The sequence below is a fragment of the Mytilus edulis genome, chromosome 14 (assembly GCF_963676685.1).
Source record: "Mytilus edulis chromosome 14, xbMytEdul2.2, whole genome shotgun sequence".
In the NCBI taxonomy this organism is placed as follows: Eukaryota; Metazoa; Mollusca; class Bivalvia; order Mytilida; family Mytilidae; genus Mytilus; species Mytilus edulis.
The window spans coordinates 13,371,514-13,394,878 of NC_092357.1; the positions used below are offsets into that span (position 1 = coordinate 13,371,514).

At 33.2% G+C, this 23,365-nt stretch overlaps 1 protein-coding gene across 1 annotated transcript in view; it reads right to left on the reverse strand.

Moving 5' to 3' along the window:
- The window catches only part of LOC139503988 (putative ankyrin repeat protein RF_0381), a 57,297-nt gene that overhangs the window by 20,709 nt on the left and 13,223 nt on the right, over positions 1-23,365 (reverse strand). Inside the window, exons 5-10 of the mRNA XM_071294036.1 lie at positions 19,525-19,623; positions 18,563-18,661; positions 18,182-18,283; positions 12,414-12,512; positions 10,561-10,665; positions 1,591-1,689 (exon numbers count right to left, since the gene is read on the reverse strand). Coding sequence (XP_071150137.1) covers positions 1,591-1,689; positions 10,561-10,665; positions 12,414-12,512; positions 18,182-18,283; positions 18,563-18,661; positions 19,525-19,623 — 603 coding nt within the window. The remainder of the gene's footprint in view (positions 1-1,590; positions 1,690-10,560; positions 10,666-12,413; positions 12,513-18,181; positions 18,284-18,562; positions 18,662-19,524; positions 19,624-23,365) is intronic.

Here is a 23,365-nt window from a genome sequence, read left to right on the forward strand (position 1 = left end):
TCGGAATATGGAATAAAACAATTACTGTCTTTTGTTTCGGTAAATATGTGGTTTAATTGACTTTTGAAAAACTGATATTCACTTCGGCCGTTGGCCTCAGTGAATATCAGTTTTTCAAAAGTCAATAAAACTACACATTTACCTCATCAAAAGACAGTAATTGTATAATATTAAACTAACATGTTATGAAATCAGATATCACCGTCTTTTAAATTTATGTGGCTATATAAAAAGTTTCTAGCTTAAAAAAAACTCACACAAAAACGGACATACTTATTGTCAAATTTTGACATGAAATGACACCAGAAAACCATAATAGACGGTCTTCTTAATTAATTTGTTGTCCGTTCTAGTGGTAAGTCCATTTATAGTTTTTTAATTGAAATTGTTGATATGTAGTTAGTGATGATTGGTACAAATGACTTAATATTTATCAAAAAAGTGTTCAAAATCAAAGTTTAACATCACAGGTTATAGTTTGATTTTGGTAGTCAAAACATAATTTGAAGAGAGGTATGTTTCAACAGTACAAAACGATACATGAACTACCAAATAACACATAGATAATTAATTGCATTACACAAGTGATTGAGAAATGGAGAAATTTAAATAACATACATTATTAAAAAAAATGAGTTAAACATTTTAAAGAATTATAGCTGTGTAATACATTTCATATTAGTGTTTGTTCATTGTACTAATGTTTCACAAACAAAATGATGGATTTCTGAGTTTTTGTCTTAAAATGTCAATTATTTTTATAATTAGTAAGTTATTAACTTAATCCTATATCCATCGTGAATACTGCGTCATGGCCATTGAATGCACAGTACAAACATTTCAGCGTACGAAGCATATCATAATGTTTTTATGTGTTAATCTTTTTAAATCTTCTGTCTCAACAAGTAAATGACTTATAATCTTGAATGGTAATTTTAATCTCTAAAATTATTGGAATCAATCAGGGAAATAAATGACTGAATCATTCAGTCCGTCAGTTAATTTTGAGAATTATTAACTCGGGTATTTTGTACTTTTTAGAAAATTTACCAAGTCAGTAATATGAAGTTTTTATCTATTTGATTGATGTATTTGAGGTATAATTTTGTTATTTGATAATGGACTTCCGTTTAAAATTTTCGGCGGAGTTCTTTTTTTTTTGTTATTTTACATTTTGCCTGAAGGACAATAGTGATCACCACACTTCCTATACTAACGTTTGTAGTAGAAAGAAATTAAATAAGCAGACCTATGATCACCTATTGTATACAGGAATATTGAAAATGCGTCACTGTAAATTTATCGTATCATTGACAAAGCATTATCTATCTAACAGTTTTAAACAGTTTGGAACCGCCTGGTCAGTGCATTTTTGGGTCGCTACACAGAAAAAAGAGACCAAGGTGGGGATATCTTTTAAGAAAACGACATTTTTCTTGAAACGTAATATCAAAACAGTAAATGAATCAGCAGAATATTGTTATTGCTGTACTGACGATTTAAATATTTGCCTCTGAGGAGGTTGATATGTGACCAATAATAAAAATCGATTCATTTTTTACTGTTGTATACATCATATTAACAACTTACATTGTCTTGTAAATTGATAGCTTTATCATGAGCAATAAGCAAAAGGCCTATTTCTGTACTCCCAAGATGTGCAGCAAGATGAAGTGCGGTCGATCCATCCTTGAAAGAAAAACTCGTTACAATTATAAATGGTAATATCAGATATATAAATATGAAGACATCAATAGAAATTGAGGAACTGAGTATCGGAGCGAAGGTTTAGTCAACTTCTCAAATTAATAATGGTCATTTTTTCTTCAAATAATTTTTCAGCAAGAACACACTACACGTTGGTATATTGCTGCTTAGGTGGAGGATGTGGATAATTTCAAAATTCAAATATTATCGTCTATTATACATTCAAGTACTTAGATGACCACTTATGTCAAATTCGAAGTGTAAGTCTAAAATAAAGCGGAATAAGCCGTATTTGTTGTTACATTGATTTATAGTTCTGGAGCATATATATTAATGGAAACAAATCTTAAAAGTTAACGGAAAGAATATCATTAATATAGATATAAGAAGATTTGGAATGAGTGCTAATGAAACAACTCTCCACAAGATACGAAAATGACACAGAAATAATCAACTGTAGGTCATCGTACGGCCTTCAACAATGAGCAAAGAACATACCGCAAAGTCAGCTATAAAAAGCCCCGAAATGACAATGTAAAACAATTCAAACGAGAAAACCAACTGCATAATTTATATATAAAAAATAAACGAAAACAAATATGTAACACAAAAAACAAACGACAACCACTGAATTACACGCTCTTGACTTTGGACAGGCACTTACATACAGAATATTTCATGCAGTTTTCAGATGATAATAATATATAATTCATATGGGTATTTTCTGCAGTGGATTTTTATGAATAAATGACAGGAACTACGACTGCTGCTTGTCCATCTATAGCATGGGTTTCTCGATACGTGTTATGGTTTATGATTTATGGTTGTGATGACAATATACACAGCTACTTTTGCATAGGTACTATATCTGTACTAAAAATCTGTAGTACTAGATGATGCATCTATAATTTTAGTTTACTTGAGGCAGTCAATATGAAGATACTCATACACAGCTACTTTTGCATAGGTACTATTTCTGTACTAAAATATATAGTACTAGAAATTTAATTTTAATATTCAGTACTATTTTGTTACTTTAAAATTATTATAATTTAGGTACCTGTACTTTTCAGTACTTAATTTGTACTTAAAATTTAGGTACTACAGATTTTTGGTTACTACTGTTACATTTTCAGCATTTTGAAAATTTTTCTATTTAAATCTCTTAAAATTATGATTTTTAAACATGGAATATTGTATAATTTCTGTACCAAAATATTTAGTACAAATCAAGTACTGTAAAAAACAAGTACCTAAATATTACAATAATTTTAAAGTAAAGAGATAGTACTAAATATTAAAATTAAATTTCTAGTACTATATATTTTAGTACAGAAATAGTACCTATGCAAAAGTAGCTGTGTATAAGTATCTTCATATTGACTGCCTCAAGTAAACTCAAATTATAGATGCATCACCCAGTATGGTCAGAACTGATTCACTGAGTTCAGTCCGTTAAACGCTATAAGCCAAAAGATCCAAGTCAAACTAATCATGATAATGTACTTTGAATCTTCTGGGAACATATCAAAAAGAAGATATGAATGTGTGACGTGTGTGTTCAATGAGAAACCCAATATTATTTAATGTTAAGTGTTTTATCAGAATTGGTAATGGAAGTGCTTAAATGTGATCATCAATGTTTCTCAAAATATGGTCGAAGTGCTAAAACTAGATTGTTGCGTCAATCAATGTATTTGCAAAAAGATTTGTGCTTGTGTCAATTTGGAATAATTCAGTAAAATTAATTCTTTATAATTTAAACTCGTTTTTTTTATATCAGTAATCATCTTAAATAAAACTGCTCAAGTGTTCAGTACGGAAGCCGATAAGGGCCATTCAAAAAAAGAAATTATGTCGTAATTACGACATAGCATGTCGTAATTACGACATAGCATGTCGTAATTTCGACATGACATGTCCTTATAACGACATTAATATGTCGTAATTTCGACATAACATGTCGTAATTTCGACATAACATGTCGTAGTAACGACATCACTATGTCGTTACAACGCATCGCTATATATATAAAAGAATATATATTATGATTGCCAAGAGACTAAATGACACAGAAATTAACAATTATAGGTCATCATAATGTCCTCAATAATTAGAAAAGCCACCGCATAGTCAGCTATCAAAGAGGGACGAAAGACACCAGAGGGAGAGTCCCCGAAATGCTGGGTGGCAGACAGTGTTATTAATAAGTTATTAGCTCCCTTGGTTAAACTCCAAATTTCATATTTAATGTATTTCATTGTTAAATAATTTACATGAAGCTTAATAGGTATATATTTGTTAATTGCATAGCTTTTTCTATTTGAATTCATTGGTTAAAGATATTGGTTCAATACATATACGGCTGGTCATTTGTATTCCCGGGCCATCTTCTGTTCCGTCTATTTTCATGTATATGAGCATGTAGTTTGTTTGTTTAGTCAAAGAATCCAAGTCTGAACATCATGTGTAACAATTTGGACAAATCGTATCAGGAATATATCTTTCTCCTGCAAGACTTTCTCCTGCTTAGTCATAAATATTTGATCATATTTAAATGATATTTGTCGGTGTCCAGATTTAAATGAATGTAATAAACACGTCTGCTGTAAATGACTTTATTAGTCAAAATAAATGTCTTGTCCAATTAGGGCATAGAAACAATTTACCAAACATTGAGCAATAAACCAATTTTAATTACTTTTATATCAATCAGAATGCTATGAGGTTCTAAATCTTCCAGTTTAATTAAAGCACTGAAAGAAAATAAGTGCCTTCAAAATCAGAGACATGTAAATATTAATACACACGTATGACCAAAGTGTAACACCTCACCTTCCGACTGATAGTTGTGGGTATAAAAGTTAAGTTAATCAATGTTTTCTCTCATTGATTATGATCATTCCCAAAGAGTTGCAAAACGAAATGATTCTTTGTCAAAAGATGCTATTTAAGATGACTTTTAATGGGAAATATTCTTTGCAAATCCACAAAAACGTATTTTTGTTTTGTTTAACAGAAATGACATGATGAATACATAACATCGAGTTCCGTAAAAACGAGTTCACGGACATACCGATGTTATTAGCTCAGTATAATGCATATAGTTAATCCCTAAGTTCACATGTTTTTTTGCCATGGTAACGTTTTTTTTTAACCCAAAAATTAAAAAAAATCTGTTTTTTTTGGCCCCCTCTTCAAATGACTTCATATTCAGTCCATCATTAGTCTATGCATAGTGACTTGAAAAAATGTTGAACATTTTGTGGTTATGTGATTATTTGGTTGCCTAGCAACGGGTTTTATAAAACGAACTATAATATCCATCTTTATTGCAATTGCCCAAGGAAAAGACTTCTGAATCTATTAAAATGAATGGAAATGTATTACCAAACACTTGAATATTTACTATTGTTGGGTCTATCATTTTAAAAAGTTCTTAATAGTAACATAGCAACCACAATGTTGCCTAGTAACCACACAAAAGTACTTTTTTATCCAATGTTATCCATAAAAAAAAATGAAAAATTCAAATGTTTTCATACAACTCATATTACGTCGACTCCTATATTGATATATTTAGTAACATTGTTTGCACGAAAAAACGAAGACAAAAGATGAACATATCATGAAAAAATAGAATAATAACATGTCTATCTTTGGGCGATTCGAAAAATGATAGGAGTCTAGTGGTTTTAGTCATTTTGTTCAATGCATTTATTATAAATAAAAGGTGTGGTATGGTTGACAATGGGACAACTCTCCACTCAAAAGACCAAAATGACACAGAAATTAACAACCGTACGGCCTTCAACATGAGCAAAGCCCAAACCGCATTGTCAGTTATAAAAGGCCCCGAAATAACAATGTCAAACGATTCAAGCGAGATAACCAACGGCCTAATCTATGCAGAACAAAATTAACCAAAAAACAAACATGTAACACATAAGCAAACGACAACCACTAAATTGCGGTTTCACTAAAAAACTTACGACTAAGAATGATTGTAAGTATACTGAATTGTTCATGACTCACGATCAATCTTACTCGTAAGTTTTTTAATGAAACTGACGCCATGCTCCTGACTTGGGACAGGCACATACATAGAAAATGTGGCAGGTTTAACATGTTAGCGGGATCTGAAACCTTACCCTAACCTTGGACAGTGGTGTAACAGTAAAACATAAGAACGAACTATAAAAATCAGTTAAGAAAAGGCTAAGATCAATAAAAACACAAATATTACAAATAAGTGGACGTGGCCGGGTACTTGTACATTCCAAAAACAAAAAGACACTGAATCTTTTTGTTCCTCATTATCTAACAGGTACAAGGTGTGCTTCTCTTGAGTAAGGAAATGTCTTTTCTACATCCCTTGAGAAGATACACAAAATACAAGTTTAATATACATTGTCTAAAATTGGAATGGACTGGAAAGGGAATGTGTCAAAAAGACAATGTATTTCTTTTACAAAAAATAGTTATGTTATCCTTTTATCGATTAACAAGTCGCACACATAGCAGCTTCTCCTTTTATTTTATATTAGAGAAAAGATTCTAAAAAAGAAAAAGTGAAAAGAAATAAAATAAAATAGTCACAGAAAAGATAGTATTATAATTTTTATAACTGAAACTTTCATCATGTTGTAATGTCAGCTTTTAGCAAGTAACACCTAATCAGCTTATATACGAGAGTAGAAGCATGGATTTTTGTTTTAAAAAATTAAGCATGCATCTGTAATGTATCTTCGGATTTTGAAAGTCGACTTTTGTTGAGATTCCTATATAGTATCATATTTGACTTTGTATATTTTCAACGGTTTACAATATTTGCATCCACTTAATTAAAGTTTCAAAATTATATCTAAACCTTGCAGTATTTCTTTTTAATACATGTAATATATTTAAAATATTGATAATAAGTTTAATGAGTTAAGATTTTTTATTCATTGAAATTATTTTAAAAATAATATTTCAAATAATTTCCTGTATAATCCATTGACAGGGGAGGTAATATCGGTTCTAATTTTGTTTCATGTGAAATCGATTTAAATTTCCTGTTGCCATTTACATGATTTACGTACTATGTACACGGATAAAAAGGGTTATAATTTGGTAGGGTCTTTATTCATTTAGTGTTGTTGAATGTACAGTTTGCTGGTTGTCACTTTAAAAAAAATGATGCAAAATCACATGTTCCTTTAGGGAGCTACCATTTGTTTTTTTTGGGGGGGCTAGGATGAAAAATTTTGTCCTGCATTTTTTTTTAGCTGTAATCTCTGTCCTGCCTTTTAATTTTTCACTCTGTTCGGTCCTGCTTTTTTTTTTAGTTTATCCTGACCTTTTTTTTACCTAAATTGTCGTCCTGACTTTTTTTTTTGCAAGTGTCTCATCCTGCCTTTTTTTTTACTCAAAACTCCTGTCCTGCCTATTTTTTTCAAATTTCATCCTAGCCCCCCCCCCCCCCCCCCCCATAAAAATCAAATGGTAGCTCCCTTACTTTGCCCGACTTAAAAAAAAAAAACGTAAACACGATAAAGAACGAAAAAGCTTTGTTCCTTCCCGGCATTGAAGTTTTGTAACTCAATCAAGATCACCTGAGTTAAAATAAGACTAGAACTCACCCGCGAAATCGCGGGCATACAGCCTGTGAACAGTTGTAGGATGATTATTTGTAAAAGATATTATGTATGGAGAATTTCATAAAAGGTATCAAAAGCCTTCTCCCTTTTTCCAAAGTCCGATATTTGTTTCCTTTCTGTTAAATTCAATTATTTTCGTGTGTCTGGCCTCAGACTACAATTATTCTTCTCCTTTGCTACAATGATCTTTTGGTAAAAGTCAAATTAAATTAAAAATTTGCACCGCTTCAAACATGAAATAAATGTAACTGCTTATATACATATAGACCATTATAAAATATGCTTCTAGGACAATCCACCAGTGCCTTTTCTTTTGAGAGCCTTATTAACATGCCAATGGTAGGATATAAATCTTGTATAAATGACTAAGACCGACTAAGGCTAATTTGAGGGGTGGTCGGAGGGGTCCTGATCCCTAAATCCCGGGCTTAAAATCATGAAATCCCGAGATGCAGAATTTAAAGAAATTCATATCCCGAAATCCCGAAATCGAAAAATATATTTCCGGATCCCGTAAGGATCAATCCCCAAATCCCGAGCTTAAACTCACCCGATCCCGACGTCCCGAAAAAGGTCATGCCTCCCTCTAATCTCTACCCTACTTTCATTTTTGCCAAATCATTAATTTCACATTCAACAATAAATATTTATGCCCCATTTATGGGCATTATCTTTTCTAGTCAGAACATCCGTGCGTTCGTTCGTTCGTGTGCCCGTCCGTCTGTCCCGCTTATGTTTAAGTTTTTGGTCGAGTTAGATTTTGATGAAGTTGAAGTCCAATCAACTCGAAACTTAGTAAATATCGTGCCGATGTGGCATCCGTGTACTATGGCCACATTCTTGTTTCCACATATGCAATTGGTATGACCCCTTAAATAGTAAACATTTCAAAGAAAACAGTAGACAGAATTCAGAGAGTCTCTATATATACTAAAGTAGTATAATCGTAGTGTACATGTAGATAAACGCGAAAAATAATTGTCCTCTCTAAGGAGGTATAATAGTTGTGGTTCTTGCGATCTAAACACCATGATCATGATGATATGGAGAACGCTCTGATTGGCTTATTTATTTTTCATTTTTGTTATCTATCATACGATTGGTTGTACTTGTGCATGTTTCAAATCGGAAGTCTTATAGTCAGCCTGATGACGGAATCAATATCCGGACTCCTTTTTTGTCGTTTTTCTCCAAAAATAACTCAATCTGAATAATCATAAGAATGGTGACAAATGCGACTATGCATGTTACCTATAGAACACAAAGGCATGATGATTGATTTATCGTTTAATAGTATAGATACTCGAGCAGATTCGGAAATGCAAGTTCGTTCCGGTCCTTGGTTCACATATTATCGACGTTTCCGTAAAAACAAGGAATTTTCAGTGTAGAATTATTGAATTTTGAACATGAGCGGACGCGAGTACCACGAATATATTTAAAACAGTGAATTATTTCCTTACAACAAACAACACATTGAAATATCTTCGTGGTACTCGCTTCCACCTCATACTTAAAAATTGCTCAAAACGGACGGGAAAACTTCGGATTTTCATAAAATTTACGTTTTTCATGAGAAAGAGAGAGGTATTTAATTTTTTTTTTCACACGGAAAAAGAAAAGTTATATTGATTTTTTTGTTAGATGAGACACTATTCTCTTTTCTAGCCATGTTTCTTGGATATGATGCATTCTAATTTCAACGAAAATAGGGGGCCAGTTGCAATACCTTATCGTACCTTGTCCTTTTGAAGCAAACTGTATTATTAATAAATGGACCACAATTATTTATATGTGTTTTATTCAGTTTTTTATAGTCACTTGTATATATTATCATTTCAGAAGACAATTTCCCCTAAAAAACGTCAAAAATCGCAATTATGAGCTTTTTATCTAAACATAAGTGACGGGCGATGTTCGATTTTATTTTCATTAAATGATTGGTTACTCCTCCCTGTATAAAATGATGTATCATATTGAAATAATATCAATAAGAAAAAAATCCAGGTATCACGCAAACCTTACCTTTAATAAAATCTATAGTCTTTATCATGTTTTTTTCCCCAGAAATATAATAAAAGGCATGGTTCACTGCACTTTTGGTTACAGTAACTTTTATAGATTTTTTATATTTTATGCATGGAAATTTCTATTTTGTGTAATAAAAAGAAAATTACACATGATATAATTTTAAAAATATAGCTCTTTCAAAATTCACAACACTTTCTTTTATGAAATTATTGTATCTTGAGTTATCAGCCCTTATTTTGCATTTTTTTTTAAATTACAGCCGTAAATATGACAAAACACATACTTAGTTATATTTAAATCAAAAGTCTGGCACATCAATTATATACTAGTCTAAAATTTGCACATTACATTAAAGATCTAGACCAAATGTTATCTGCTACTTCAAAAGATGTAGGGAGACACACGAGCCACCATAAGCATTCCAGAGTTTGAAAAAAAATCAACAAACATCATTGTTGGTCGGTCATATACAACCATCAATGAATATTCCATATATATTGACTAAAAAAAACCTGTATTTTTTTTTTAGCAAAATCAAAAGCTCACACTAAGCGTCACTGATGTATCTTATATAGACAAAAAGCGCGTCTGGCGTACTAAATTATAAGCCTGGTAGAATAGCTGTCTTATTCCTTGCTTGGTATTGTGAATTTCGCTTATCGAATTCAAACATGTTGATATTTGTGAACATTTCAATTGGTAACGAGGTCGGATTTTAAACTAAAGTCATAAATGATTAAAATAGGTCATCTAGATGTGAACACAGAAGAAAAACTAGTCATCCTTGTTTGTGTGAAATATTGTCGAAATAACAGTATATTATATGTTCCTTCGGTTGTATCGTCAAAGAAACCCAAATCAAATGACGCTCGAATCGAGCAATTTAAAAAAGGGCAAGAGGAAGTACGAAGTTGTAGAGTATTGAAAACTAACATACCAGAATCTTACGCTAAATACAGATATATAATACATATATTTATATATTTTGGGTACAACATCCTCGGTACTTTGAAAAGTTCACACCAAAGAATATCAAGTCATTGTTTAATTAAACAAACGCCTAAATGTTGTATTTTCCCGTAGACTACAATGTATGACAGGTTAGAGATTGCCAAATGATCGGTCATTTGATTTGATCAACGCAGGCTTTTTATATTTATCTTTGATATTCATCGCTTACCTTTGCCTGTAAATCGCGACCAATGCCTTTTTCAATTAGCAGATGGACGATTTCTTTTTTTCCGTGCCAAACACCTCTGTGAAGGGCTGTCCAACCATATGCATTCTGATAAAAGAATTACATGACAAATATAAGATGTCAGGATTATTTAAAAACTGAAAAGGTAAAAACGTCACTGGAAGTAATGTTAACAAAAACCCGAATTATCGTATTTTCAAGCTGGTAGCCCTATGTCGACTCAAAAATGAATATCACTAAAAGCTACTTAAATTCATTACGACAAACAAACAAAACTAAAAAAAAACGAGACCTCCTTTATGAAATGCAAACATGTTATGCAAAAACAAATACATCGTCGCTGGGCTTCCACAATGTTGTATATGACTTTTCGGCTAAACTACTTTTTGACAACACAAATAGTTTTGGAAGAAAGAAATCTTTATATATTCCAAAATAGCATACAGTTAGACCAATCTACACGATTAAAATAATAGATGTTAAAAAATTGCCAATCTCAGCTGCTTGTAAATTTTGCTTTCAAATTGTTGTATGTAAACTTGAAAATTGTTGTATAACGGCTTTGGGAGGCAAATATTTGTTAATTTCCTTATTTCAGTGGAAATAAAATAAGTGGGTAATGAAGGGATTTTTTTTCTATTTTACTGCTATTTATAAAAGTGTTCAAGTTCACATACGACATTTTTTGAAATATGCATTTCGACCAATTTGTCAAAGTCTGTTTGTGAGATTTAAAAAAAAAAAAATTACCAATGTACATTATTTTGGAAGACCAGCGACGATATTTTACAAAATGACTGCATTTGAGAGTACTCATTCAAATATGTGTATAACTATACTTTCTACCTACAAGCTGACGTAAAACGTAATGTTAACGCTATAAAATGAGACTTATCTTTTAGTCTATGAAATATTGTTCAATTCAATACTCCAAAGTTAAATATTTAGGTATCAAAAGGATAGAATAAGAAATATGGAACAATAATCAAAATTCAGTAAAATTATAAAAATCGTGCATATGATGAAATTATGTTATAACCATGTACAATGAATATTTTAAGGTTTTACTTATCGTATACCATACGGTGAGGAGTCAGTCAAGTGCAAGACCGGTCGTAAGGATGTATTTCGTTTTTAATTCAATACACTCTAATATGTGAGACTAGACAAGACAAATTGTAACATATTTATTAATTGACTTATATATCGTGATAACATATCATTTTCTGCAAAGATTTCATTGTTTCCTAAGCAAAACACTAAGGATTTTCTATCCCAGGCATAGATTACCTTAGCCGTATTTGGCACAATTTTTTGGAATTTTGGATCCTCAATGCTCTTCAACTTTGTACTAGTTTGGGTTTATAAATATTTTTGATTTGAGCGTCACTGATGAGTCTTATGTAGACGAAACGTGCGTCTGGCGTACTAAATTATAATCCTGGTACCTTTGATAACTATCAACTTAGAATTTACTCATTTTCTAACAACAACGACGTATATGGAGGATATGTTAAATATTATATTTTTGTATGTATCATCAGTAATGGTTTAGATCATCGCACCTTTAATTGAAGAAAAGGAAATGTTTTTAAAAAAAAGTGGAAAAAAAACTTAGAGCATACATTCTATGACGTATGCCTGTCTGAAAGAGTATCATTTCATCAGTTATTGCTAAAGATATTGGACTTTGTAAATTTTATTTCTCAATTTGTTGAAATATTGGACTTTGGTTTTGTTTCTCAAAGACAAAATTGTTTGAAACTGCCGTTTGACAGATCTCCAATTACAATTCAGGTTTTCGTATACTATTATAGTTCGTGTCTACAAATTACCGTTTCCTGTATGTTCATATCAATGTTCTTGTCGATAAGCAAATGGACAATTTTTATATTTCCTTCCTTTGTAGCAATATGCAGTGCGGTCAAACCATCCTGGAAAAAGAAACACAATACAGTTTTACAATCAGTATTACTATTTAAAATCAGTCATTTGTAATCGAAAGTAATATAACAAAATCACAGAACTCCGAGGAAATTCTAACCGGAAAGATCCTAAGCGAACAGTAAAATCAAAAGCTTTAACACACCAAACGAATGAATAATATCTGTCGTATTCATGAGTTATTACAGGAATTTACTCATGTTGAAAATAGTGACTTATACCTGGTTTTATAGCTAGCTTACCGAGTCACTTGTATGACATTCGCATACAATTATACTGACAACGAAGTGTGAACAAAACAAACAGATATAAATGGTAACTATGAAAAAAATAGGGAAACTGTAATCAACCTTGTGTTACTGATTACTCTAAACACACTCAAATGTGTCAACAAAATAAAACCAAAAAAGACATTTAGACAAAGCACAATTTAGCAAATACAAAAGACAAGAATACAAAAAATAATCAAAGTACACTAACAAAATGATGGGATGTAAAAGTACCGAGCCACGTTAAATGTGTGTTACCAAAACAAAAAAAGAAGCCTAAACAGTAAAAACAATCATTCATAAAGGCAAATATAATAATACTATGTAGCGCATTATAAAGATGATAAACAACATTAGTAACTTTAGTCTAAATTTCTAGACCAACGTATATTATTCGTGAAGTTGATACGGAATATTGATTAATATTATCTTCCGATGATTCTTTGACATACACCTGGTTCACTAATTTTCTGCTCTGACACTGGTTACGTTTGAGTCTGAGTAGTAGTTGTAAGCTCTTAAATACAGAATGAGTTGGACAATGCATATATCTCATATAAAAAGAAGAAGATGTGGTATGATTGCCAATAAGACAACTCTCCACAAAATACAAAAGTGATACAGAAATTAACAACTACAGGTAACCGTACGGCTATAAAAGGCCTCGAAATGACAATGTAAACCAATTCCCATGAGAAAACTAATGGAATTATTTATGTACATAAAATGAATAAAATACAAATATGTAACACATAAACAAACGACAACCACTGATTTACAGACTCCTGACTTAAGTCAGGCTCACACATACATAATTTGGCGGGGTCCCAACCCTCCCCTAACCTGGGACAGTGGTATAAGAGTACAACATAAGATCGAACTATAAAAATCAGTTGAAAAAGGCTAAACTCATCAGATGGAGAAACGTGGCTGAGTACTTGTAACATAGGTTAAGTTGATATATTACTACAAAGGTTGGGAAAATGGACAAATTCAAAATCTAAATTGTCTCGTTTATCACAGATTATGGTACTACAATGACTACTTATATCACATTCGAGCTATAAGTGTGACACGGAACTTATCCTGATTTCACCTGGTGCCTCTGTATTTTCTTGCGTATAGAGCTCTTTTGTCCTACATTTGTAAATATTTCGTAATCGAATGCAAAAAATGTCTGAACTATATTGAAGTTGGTAAGAGTAAAAATTGACCGAAAGATTGAACAAGACTTGCTACTTTATTTATCAGCCTGTTGAGAACTACATGTGATTTGAACCTCCATTATATTTTTCAGCTCTCACTGTCTTTATTGCCACACATATTGCATCATATTTTAGAAAGTCAAATTGCAACCATATTGTATGTACACATCTGTACATGTTTTACATTCCTTTTAAAAATACCATTCAAAAGGGGTTTAAAGATACCAGAGGGACAGCAGGCAAACCCATAAATCAAGAATAAACTGACAATGTCATGGCTAAAAAATAAAAAGACAAACAGACAAATAATAGTACGAAAGACACGAAAGACACAAGACAGAAAACTAAAGACTAAGCAACACGATTCAAACCAAAAACTTTAAAAGTTCATTATCTAATATTTAACCTGGTCTTATAGTTTTAATGATAAACAAAGGTAACACGGGGTAGTCAGATACGTTGACTAATTAAATACACAAACATTAATTCAAAAATGAGGACCTCGGTTGTCCAGTATTCTTTGTAGTCAAACCACTGTATCACTAGCATGTCAACACTTAAACAGTCAGTTCAATTTCAGCACGTGGCAGGTGCCCCAGAATCAAAACTTAAGGATGTCTGCTTGTCATCTTTTGGATTTTTTGTCAGATTTTCGGAATCCTCTGTTTTTTTTCCATTTGAATGCCCTAAATAATTTTCCCCATGAACACTCATTTTCCTTTTTATAAATCTTTTACAAGTATAATTATAAGTCAATTGTTAAAGTCTTATACAATTTTATTCATTTTTTAATAGTATTTGAGAACTCTAACTGGTAAATGATAAAGCTATGAAAAATCAAGAGAGAACATTTTCCCGACAAAATTCCAATGGCTGATATCTCGAAAACCATCACATTGACCCCTATATTTTCTTTGCTTTTTTGATTCCTCAATTTATTTTGAAACTAAGCAGCGAACATCCTTAATTGACAATGATTGTCACTTTTCCACTCAAGGTTTATGGTTTTCTCCGGCTTTCTCCGCGAACAAGAAACTGTCCGCCACGAAATAGCAGAACAGTTGTGAAAGTGGCTTGAAACACCTATCAATTAAATCAAATCAAATCAATTTAAAAAAAGTTGTTGGTCGTGGTATAAACTATTCCACTACAGCAGTGTATTTATTAAAAGAATAACCGAAAATCTCATGTAATTGAAAGTCAATGAAAATAATAGAAAAACTCATAGGGTACTATACATTATATATTATATTAAATTGACAATGAGGGTCGGGCGAAAACAAAACTTTACGACAAAATAGATGATTTCAGCTTCCAATTGTGAACTGTCCATTTCTAAGTAGCAACATTCCAGCAGCACCTGCATACGGGGTATATATCTCCCAATTGATAAGATATTCCCGTGCTTGCATTTCCTATTATGATTTCCTTGATAGAGGGTTGCTGCTCACAAGGAAGCTATTAAACGAAGAGTTCCAAATGGTGAAGTTGAAATCATCCCGTCGTGAATTTTACGGACGCCATCACGAGTTGGTTGACTGTTATGGAATAACCGTTTCACAAATGATATCGGATATATGTTCCTTACGTCGTAACTACAATCCCCTTCCCTTTCATGAATGTGACCTACCGTATTAGACTATTTACTGGATTTGATCACATAAGCAACACGACGGGTGCCTCATGTTGTGTCATGTGTACTTTTGTTTGTCTGTTTGTCTTTTTCATTTTTTATGTTTTTAGCCATGGCATTGTCAGTTTGTTTTAGATTTATGAGTTTGACTATACCTTTGATATCTTTTTTCCCTCTTTTATACATTTTGGTTTTATATTTGACATGATTAACAATCTACAACATTCTTGTGTATTCATACCGAGTTATCTATCGAGTTTCAATCGGTTAGAGCCTCTGTCTTCTTGTATTTCTAAAGACAAAGTGTACAGATATTTTTTCTTCCTTTCTTTGTTGGTTTGTTGATTTAATTCTTTAGGACCTAGCACACATACCATTCATCCTTCGTTTTGTGGTAGAGTGTGCACTTATCAAACTGCTCCTTGAAGGATAAAATTTTTTTGTGTGTCCCGATATATTTTCACCCCTTTTTCACTTTATAGACGAGTGATTTGTGCCTCTCAGCGATTTTAATGAGCTTCAAAAGGTAAACACTACGATTTAATGTTTGCTTGCGCTTCTTTTATATACATAATACACTTTTGATGTGTTGGTTTTATTTGTGCATAGCAAACCTTATGACTTATAAAGTTACACATTGATTTATACGTTTTATGCAGAAGTGAGTCTTCAATTTACGGATTTGTTGAATATACAAACCTCAATGTCCATTATATTGTGAAGTAAAATGATTTCATTTAAAACGTGAAATTCCAAACAAAGCTTTCTTCTCTACCATATTGAATTTCTTTTAAGCAAATGTCCTCGTGTTAACCCACGCAGGATTTCTCATCAAAGCATCCCAAGTCAGGAGCCTTTGGCCTTTGTTAGTCTTGTATTATTTTAATTTTAGTTTCTTGTGTAAAATTTGGAAATTAGTATGGCGTTCATTATCACTGAACTAGTATATATATTTGTTTAGGGGCCAGCTGAAGGACGCCTCCGTGTGCGGGAATTTTCCGCTACATTGAAAACCTGTTGGTGACCTTCTGCTGTTGTTTTTTTTCTATGGTCGGGTTGTTGTCTCGTTGACACATTCCCCATTTCCATTCTCAATTTTATTATTATCCGCAAATTATCAAATTATTTCTATGGTTTATAAAATATTTTTTATGTACCGATAGGAGAAGAGTAATATACCCAAGCACGATTTCCTATCATAACATGTATCATTTCCCGTCAATTATAAAATGTTCTTAGGTTTATAAAAGATTTTTTTTCGTAATATAGCTGTATATACTGCAGCTGTGCTATTTGAGCAGTCAAGTTGCATTGATTGTATGTTCATATGTGATATACAGTCACTGACCGTATATCACCTTGTTTATGACGTTCACAATGGGTTTCCGTGGAGTTTTATTTATGACGTCAATAAAACATACAGGTTCGCGGAAATTTAACGTCGTCCGCTCCAAATTAAAAACAAAGATGGTTTTTACCCTAAATAGTTCATTTAAAACAGTTATTAGAGTTGCAGTAAATATACATATTGTTTATACATGTTATAAGCAATAAGTTGAAATGTTTTCATAGATTTTGTTTTTTTTGAAAATTGAAACTGCTCTGTGATTGAATGCAAGTCAACGTTATATAAATTCATGATATTGGTTATATTTATAATTTTTTGTTTTATCTTCAACTCAAAACACAAAGACTGAAAGAGGGACGAAAGATACCAGATAGACAAGCAAACTCATAGATAAAAAAAAACCAAGCTGACAATGTCATGGCTTAAAACGTTAAATACAAACAGACAAATTACAGTTCACAATACACAATATGCACAATATTAAAAACTAAAGACTTAGCAACACGAACCCCAAGAATTGGGGGTGTTCGCTGATGCTTCGGAAGGGTAAGCAGACCATCCTGATCCACATGTGGAGGCCGTCGGGGTGCTCATGTTATTACAAAATCGGTAGGTAACATAATCTAATTCGGTAGTTTACATTCGTGAAAAGGCAACGGGATTGTAGTTACAATATATGGAACATATCTGATTTCATCTGTGACACAGATATTCCATAACGGGCAACCAACTCGTGATTGTGTCCGTAAAATTTACGAAGGGATGATTTGAACTTTAGTTTAATAGCTTCCTTGTGAGCAGCAACCCTCTATCAAGAAAATATGGATAGGAAATAAAATCCCTGGAATATCGTATCTATTGGGAGATATATACTCCGTATGCAGGCGCTGCTGGAATGTTGCTTTATAAAAATGGAAAGTTCACAATTGGGAAGCTGAAACCCTCTATCTTGTCTTAAAGTTTTGTTTTAAACAGACCTTCATTGTCAATTTCTAGATGTAAGTCAAGAGATGAGACAGACTTAACTGTGTATGTTGTATCCTTTATCTATAGTTCAATGGGTTAGATTCGTTCAACATAGTTTTAATTTTCAAACATTGAAGTTTTGTTTTTAATTTTGAAATACCGAATTAATATCTATGTTCTAAAAAAATCTGGTTCAGTAAAAGTGAGATATTTGTCAATGTCATTATTATCCATTCACCTTGTTCTGTAAATTGAGATTCATACCAGTGGTGCAGATCAACAAATTAGCAATGTTTGTATGTCCGTATTGTATAGCTTCATGTAGTGCAGTCAAACCATCCTAGATTGAGAAACACAATTCGATTATACAATTACCAATACTATGAAAAAAGGTTAATCAAATAAATTTTAAAAAATTACGTAAGATATGACACACTACGCTTTAACCTAGTGAATTTTCCCCTTCTTAAATAAAATATTCATTTATCAAACAATATATATCTATTATAAATTTAGAAAAAGCATATTAGATATATTGGTACACTTCGTGTCAGACTCATTTGATGGAAGAGGGGCAAAAGATGAAAGCTAATTTGATGCAATTTATTTATCGGTTTACCTCGTCCTGCAGATTGAGATCAATACTACCATCTATAAGTGCCTTGACGATTTCTATTTTCCTGTTTAAGGTAGCGTGGTGAAGTGCAGATTTTCCATCCTGAGGAGAAGATCACATAATAATTTTAGCTTGATATTGTACCATAAGAAATGATTAAGTCATCAAGCACAGTGTCGCACTGAGCGAATATTCAACACAAAAAAAATATACTAACCGTACCAGGCTTATAAACTTGTACGCACACAACGTGTTCCGTTGATAGAAGATTCATAAGTGATGATGGAACCGAAAACAATATCAGGTAAAATAAAAGAATCTTTTGAAGAGCGTTGATGTTGAAAAAATTCTAAATTCCAAATACGACGAAGGTCATCAATAGCTGTGATGGAAATTTCAAATTTTTCGAACTATTCAACGTTGTACTAAAAGCAATGAGCAACCGATATCACAAAAATAAACCCGTAAAACATCATCATTTACTTTTAATTATTATTTCAGAACTTTATGTAATACCAAAAAGTTTGTTTAACCAAAGGTAAACGACAAAAAGCAGTATAACAATGATACAAAATCACACATATACAATGAGGAATAATTTATGCTAAATTTTATCAAAATATGTTATAAAACATGGACGTTATTGTGCTTTCTGTATCTATAATATTGGTTTTTTTCTGTTACACATATTAACATTGGAGTTAGACTTATTTCCAACTTAGGTTGACTGTGCGAATGGCTGTTTTTTTTAACAAATGCAGTTGGAGGGTTGAGATATATATATATAAAGGCAAGCCTTATCCCGCGCATGTTTGCGCCTCTGTCAACTCAGGAACTTTAAGCCTTTGTTAGTCTGGTCTACTTTTTCTGAATTAGATATATTGGTACACTTCGTGTCAGACTCATTTGATGGAAGAGGGACAAAAGATGAAAGCTAATTTGATGCAATTTATTTATCGGTTTACCTCGTCCTGCAGATTGAGATCAATACTACCATCTATAAGTGCCTTGACGATTTCTATTTTCCTGTTTATGGTAGCGTGGTGAAGTGCAGATTTTCCATCCTGAGGAGAAGATGACATAATAATTTAGCTTGATATTGTACCATAAAAAATGATTAAGTCATCAAGCACAGTGTCGCACTGAGCGAATATTCAACACAAAAAAAATATACTAACCGTACCAGGCTTATAAACTTGTACGCACACAACGTGTTCCGTTGATAGAAGATTCATAAGTGATGATGGAACCGAAAACAAATATAGGTAAAATTAAAGAATCTTTTGAAGAGCGTTGATGTTGAAAAAATTCAAAATTCCAAATACGACGAAGGTCATCGATAGCTGTGATGGAAATTTCAAATTTTTCGAACTATTCAACGTTGTGCTAAAAGCAATCAGCAACCGATATCACAAAATGTAAACCCGTAAAACATCATCATTTACTTTATTATTTCAGAACTTTATGTAATACCAAAAAGTTTGTTTAACCAAAGGTAAACGACAAAAAGCAGTATAACAATGATACAAAATCACACATATACAATGAGGAATAATTTATGCTAAATTTTATCAAAATATGTTATAAAACATGGACGTTATTGTGCTTTCTGTATCTATAATATTGTTTTTTTTTTCTGTTACACATATTAACATTGGAGTTAGACTTATTTCCAACTTAGGTTGACTGTGCAAATGGCTGTTTTTTTTTAACAAATGCAGTTGGAGGGTTGAGATATGTGACTGTATATTACATTAATTTGTAGGATCCTTTACTATAGATAATTTAGCTGATCTGTAACAATAACATCTTCATGCCTTATATATCATGTACGCCGCTAGATTCAAAACTGACGTGGAAAGGTAACACATGCCCACCGAAAGCTCTTTTTTTGAGAGCCCAGGTGGTCGTGTGGTCTAGCGGGACGGCTGCAGTGCAGGCGATTTGGTGTCACGATATCACAGAAGAATGGGTTCGAATCCCGGCGAGGGAAGAACCAAAAATTTGCGAAAGCAAATTTACAGATCTAACATTGTTGGGTTGATGTTTAGACGAGTTGTATATACATTATGTACACAGCCATGTATCACCATCATTGATGGCGATCCGATGGATACATCTGTTGTAGAGTTGTCACTGACCCAGACGTACTTATGAATATAATTATTTTCTGTGACTGTATATTACATTAATTTGTAGGTTCCTTTACTATAGATAATTTAGCTGATCTGTAACAATAACATCTTCATGCCTTATATATCATGTACTGTAGTACGCCGCTAGATTAAAACTGACGTGGAAATGTAACACATGCCCACCGAAAGCTCTTTTTTTGAGAGCCCAGGTGGTCGTGTGGTCTAGCGGGACGGCTGCAGTGCAGGCGATTTGGTGTCACGATATCACAGTAGCATGGGTTCGAATCCCGGCGAGGGAAGAACCAAAAATTTGCGAAAGCAAATTTACAGATCTAACATTGTTGGGTTGATGTTTAGACGAGTTGTATATACATTATGTACACAGCCATGTATCACCATCATTGATGGCGATCCGATGGATACATCTGTTGTAGAGTTGTCACTGACCCAGACGTACTTATGAATATAATTATTTTCTGTGACTGTATATTACATTAATTTGTAGGATCCTTTACTATAGATAATTTAGCTGATCTGTAACAATAACATCTTCATGCCTTATATATCATGTACTGTAGTACGCCGCTAGATTAAAACTGACGTGGAAAGGTAACACATGCCCACCGAAAGCTCTTTTTTTGAGAGCCCAGGTGGTCGTGTGGTCTAGCGGGACGGCTGCAGTGAAGGCGATTTGGTGTCACGATATCACAGTAGCATGGGTTCGAATCCCGGCGAGGGAAGAACCAAAAATTTGCGAAAGCAAATTTACAGATCTAACATTGTTGGGTTGATGTTTAGACGAGTTGTATATACATTATGTACACAGCCATGTATCACCATCATTGATGGCGATCCGATGGATACATCTGTTGTAGAGTTGTCACTGACCCGGACGTACTTATGAATATAATTATTTTCTGTGACTGTATATTACATTAATTTGTAGGATCCTTTACTATAGATAATTTAGCTGATCTGTAACAATAACATCTTCATGCCTTATATAGCATGTACTGTAGTACGCCGCTAGATTAAAACTGACGTGGAAAGGTAACACATGCCCACCGAAAGCTCTTTTTTTTGAGAGCCCAGGTGGTCGTGTGGTCTAGCGGGACGGCTGCAGTGCAGGCGATTTGGTGTCACGATATCACAGTAGCATGGGTTCGAATCCCGGCGAGGGAAGAACCAAAAATTTGCGAAAGCAAATTTACAGATCTAACATTGTTGGGTTGATGTTTAGACGAGTTGTATATACATTATGTACACAGCCATGTATCACCATCATTGATGGCGATCCGATGGATACATCTGTTGTAGAGTTGTCACTGACCCAGACGTACTTATGAATATAATTATTTTCTGTGACTGTATATTATATTAATTTGTAGGATCCTTTACTATAGATAATTTAGCTGATCTGTAACAATAACATCTTCATGCCTTATATATCATGCACTGTAGTACGCCGCTAGATTAAAACTGACGTGGAAAGGTAACACATGCCCACCGAAAGCTCTTTTTTTGAGAGCCCAGGTGGTCGTGTTGTCTAGCGGGACGGCTGCAGTGCAGGCGATTTGGTGTCACGATATCACAGTAGCATGGGTTCGAATCCCGGCGAGGGAAGAACCAAAAATTTGCGAAAGCAAATTTACAGATCTAACATTGTTGGGTTGATGTTTAGACGAGTTGTATATACATTATGTACACAGCCATGTATCACCATCATTGATGGCGATCCGATGGATACATCTGTTGTAGAGTTGTCACTGACCCAGACGTACTTATGAATATAATTATTTTCTGTGACTGTATATTACATTAATTTGTAGGATCCTTTACTATAGATAATTTAGCTGATCTGTAACAATAACATCTTCATGCCTTATATATCATGTACTGTAGTACGCCGCTAGATTAAAACTGACGTGGAAAGGTAACACATGCCCACCGAAAGCTCTTTTTTTGAGAGCCCAGGTGGTCGTGTGGTCTAGCGGGACGGCTGCAGTGCAAGCGATTTGGTGTCACGATATCACAGTAGCATGGGTTCGAATCCCGGCGAGGGAAGAACCAAAAATTTGCGAAAGCAAATTTACAGATCTAACATTGTTGGGTTGATGTTTAGACGAGTTGTATATACATTATGTACACAGCCATGTATCACCATCATTGATGGCGATCCGATGGATACATCTGTTGTAGAGTTGTCACTGACCCGGACGTACTTATGAATATAATTATTTTCTGTGACTGTATATTACATTAATTTGTAGGATCCTTTACTATAGATAATTTAGCTGATCTGTAACAATAACATCTTCATGCCTTATATAGCATGTACTGTAGTACGCCGCTAGATTAAAACTGACGTGGAAAGGTAACACATGCCCACCGAAAGCTCTTTTTTTTTTAGAGCCCAGGTGGTCGTGTGGTCTAGCGGGACGGCTGCAGTGCAGGCGATTTGGTGTCACGATATCACAGTAGCATGGGTTCGAATCCCGGCGAGGGAAGAACTAAAAATTTGCGAAAGCAAATTTACAGATCTAACATTGTTGGGTTGATGTTTAGACGAGTTGTATATACATTATGTACACAGCCATGTATCACCATCATTGATGGCGATCCGATGGATACATCTGTTGTAGAGTTGTCACTGACCCAGACGTACTTATGA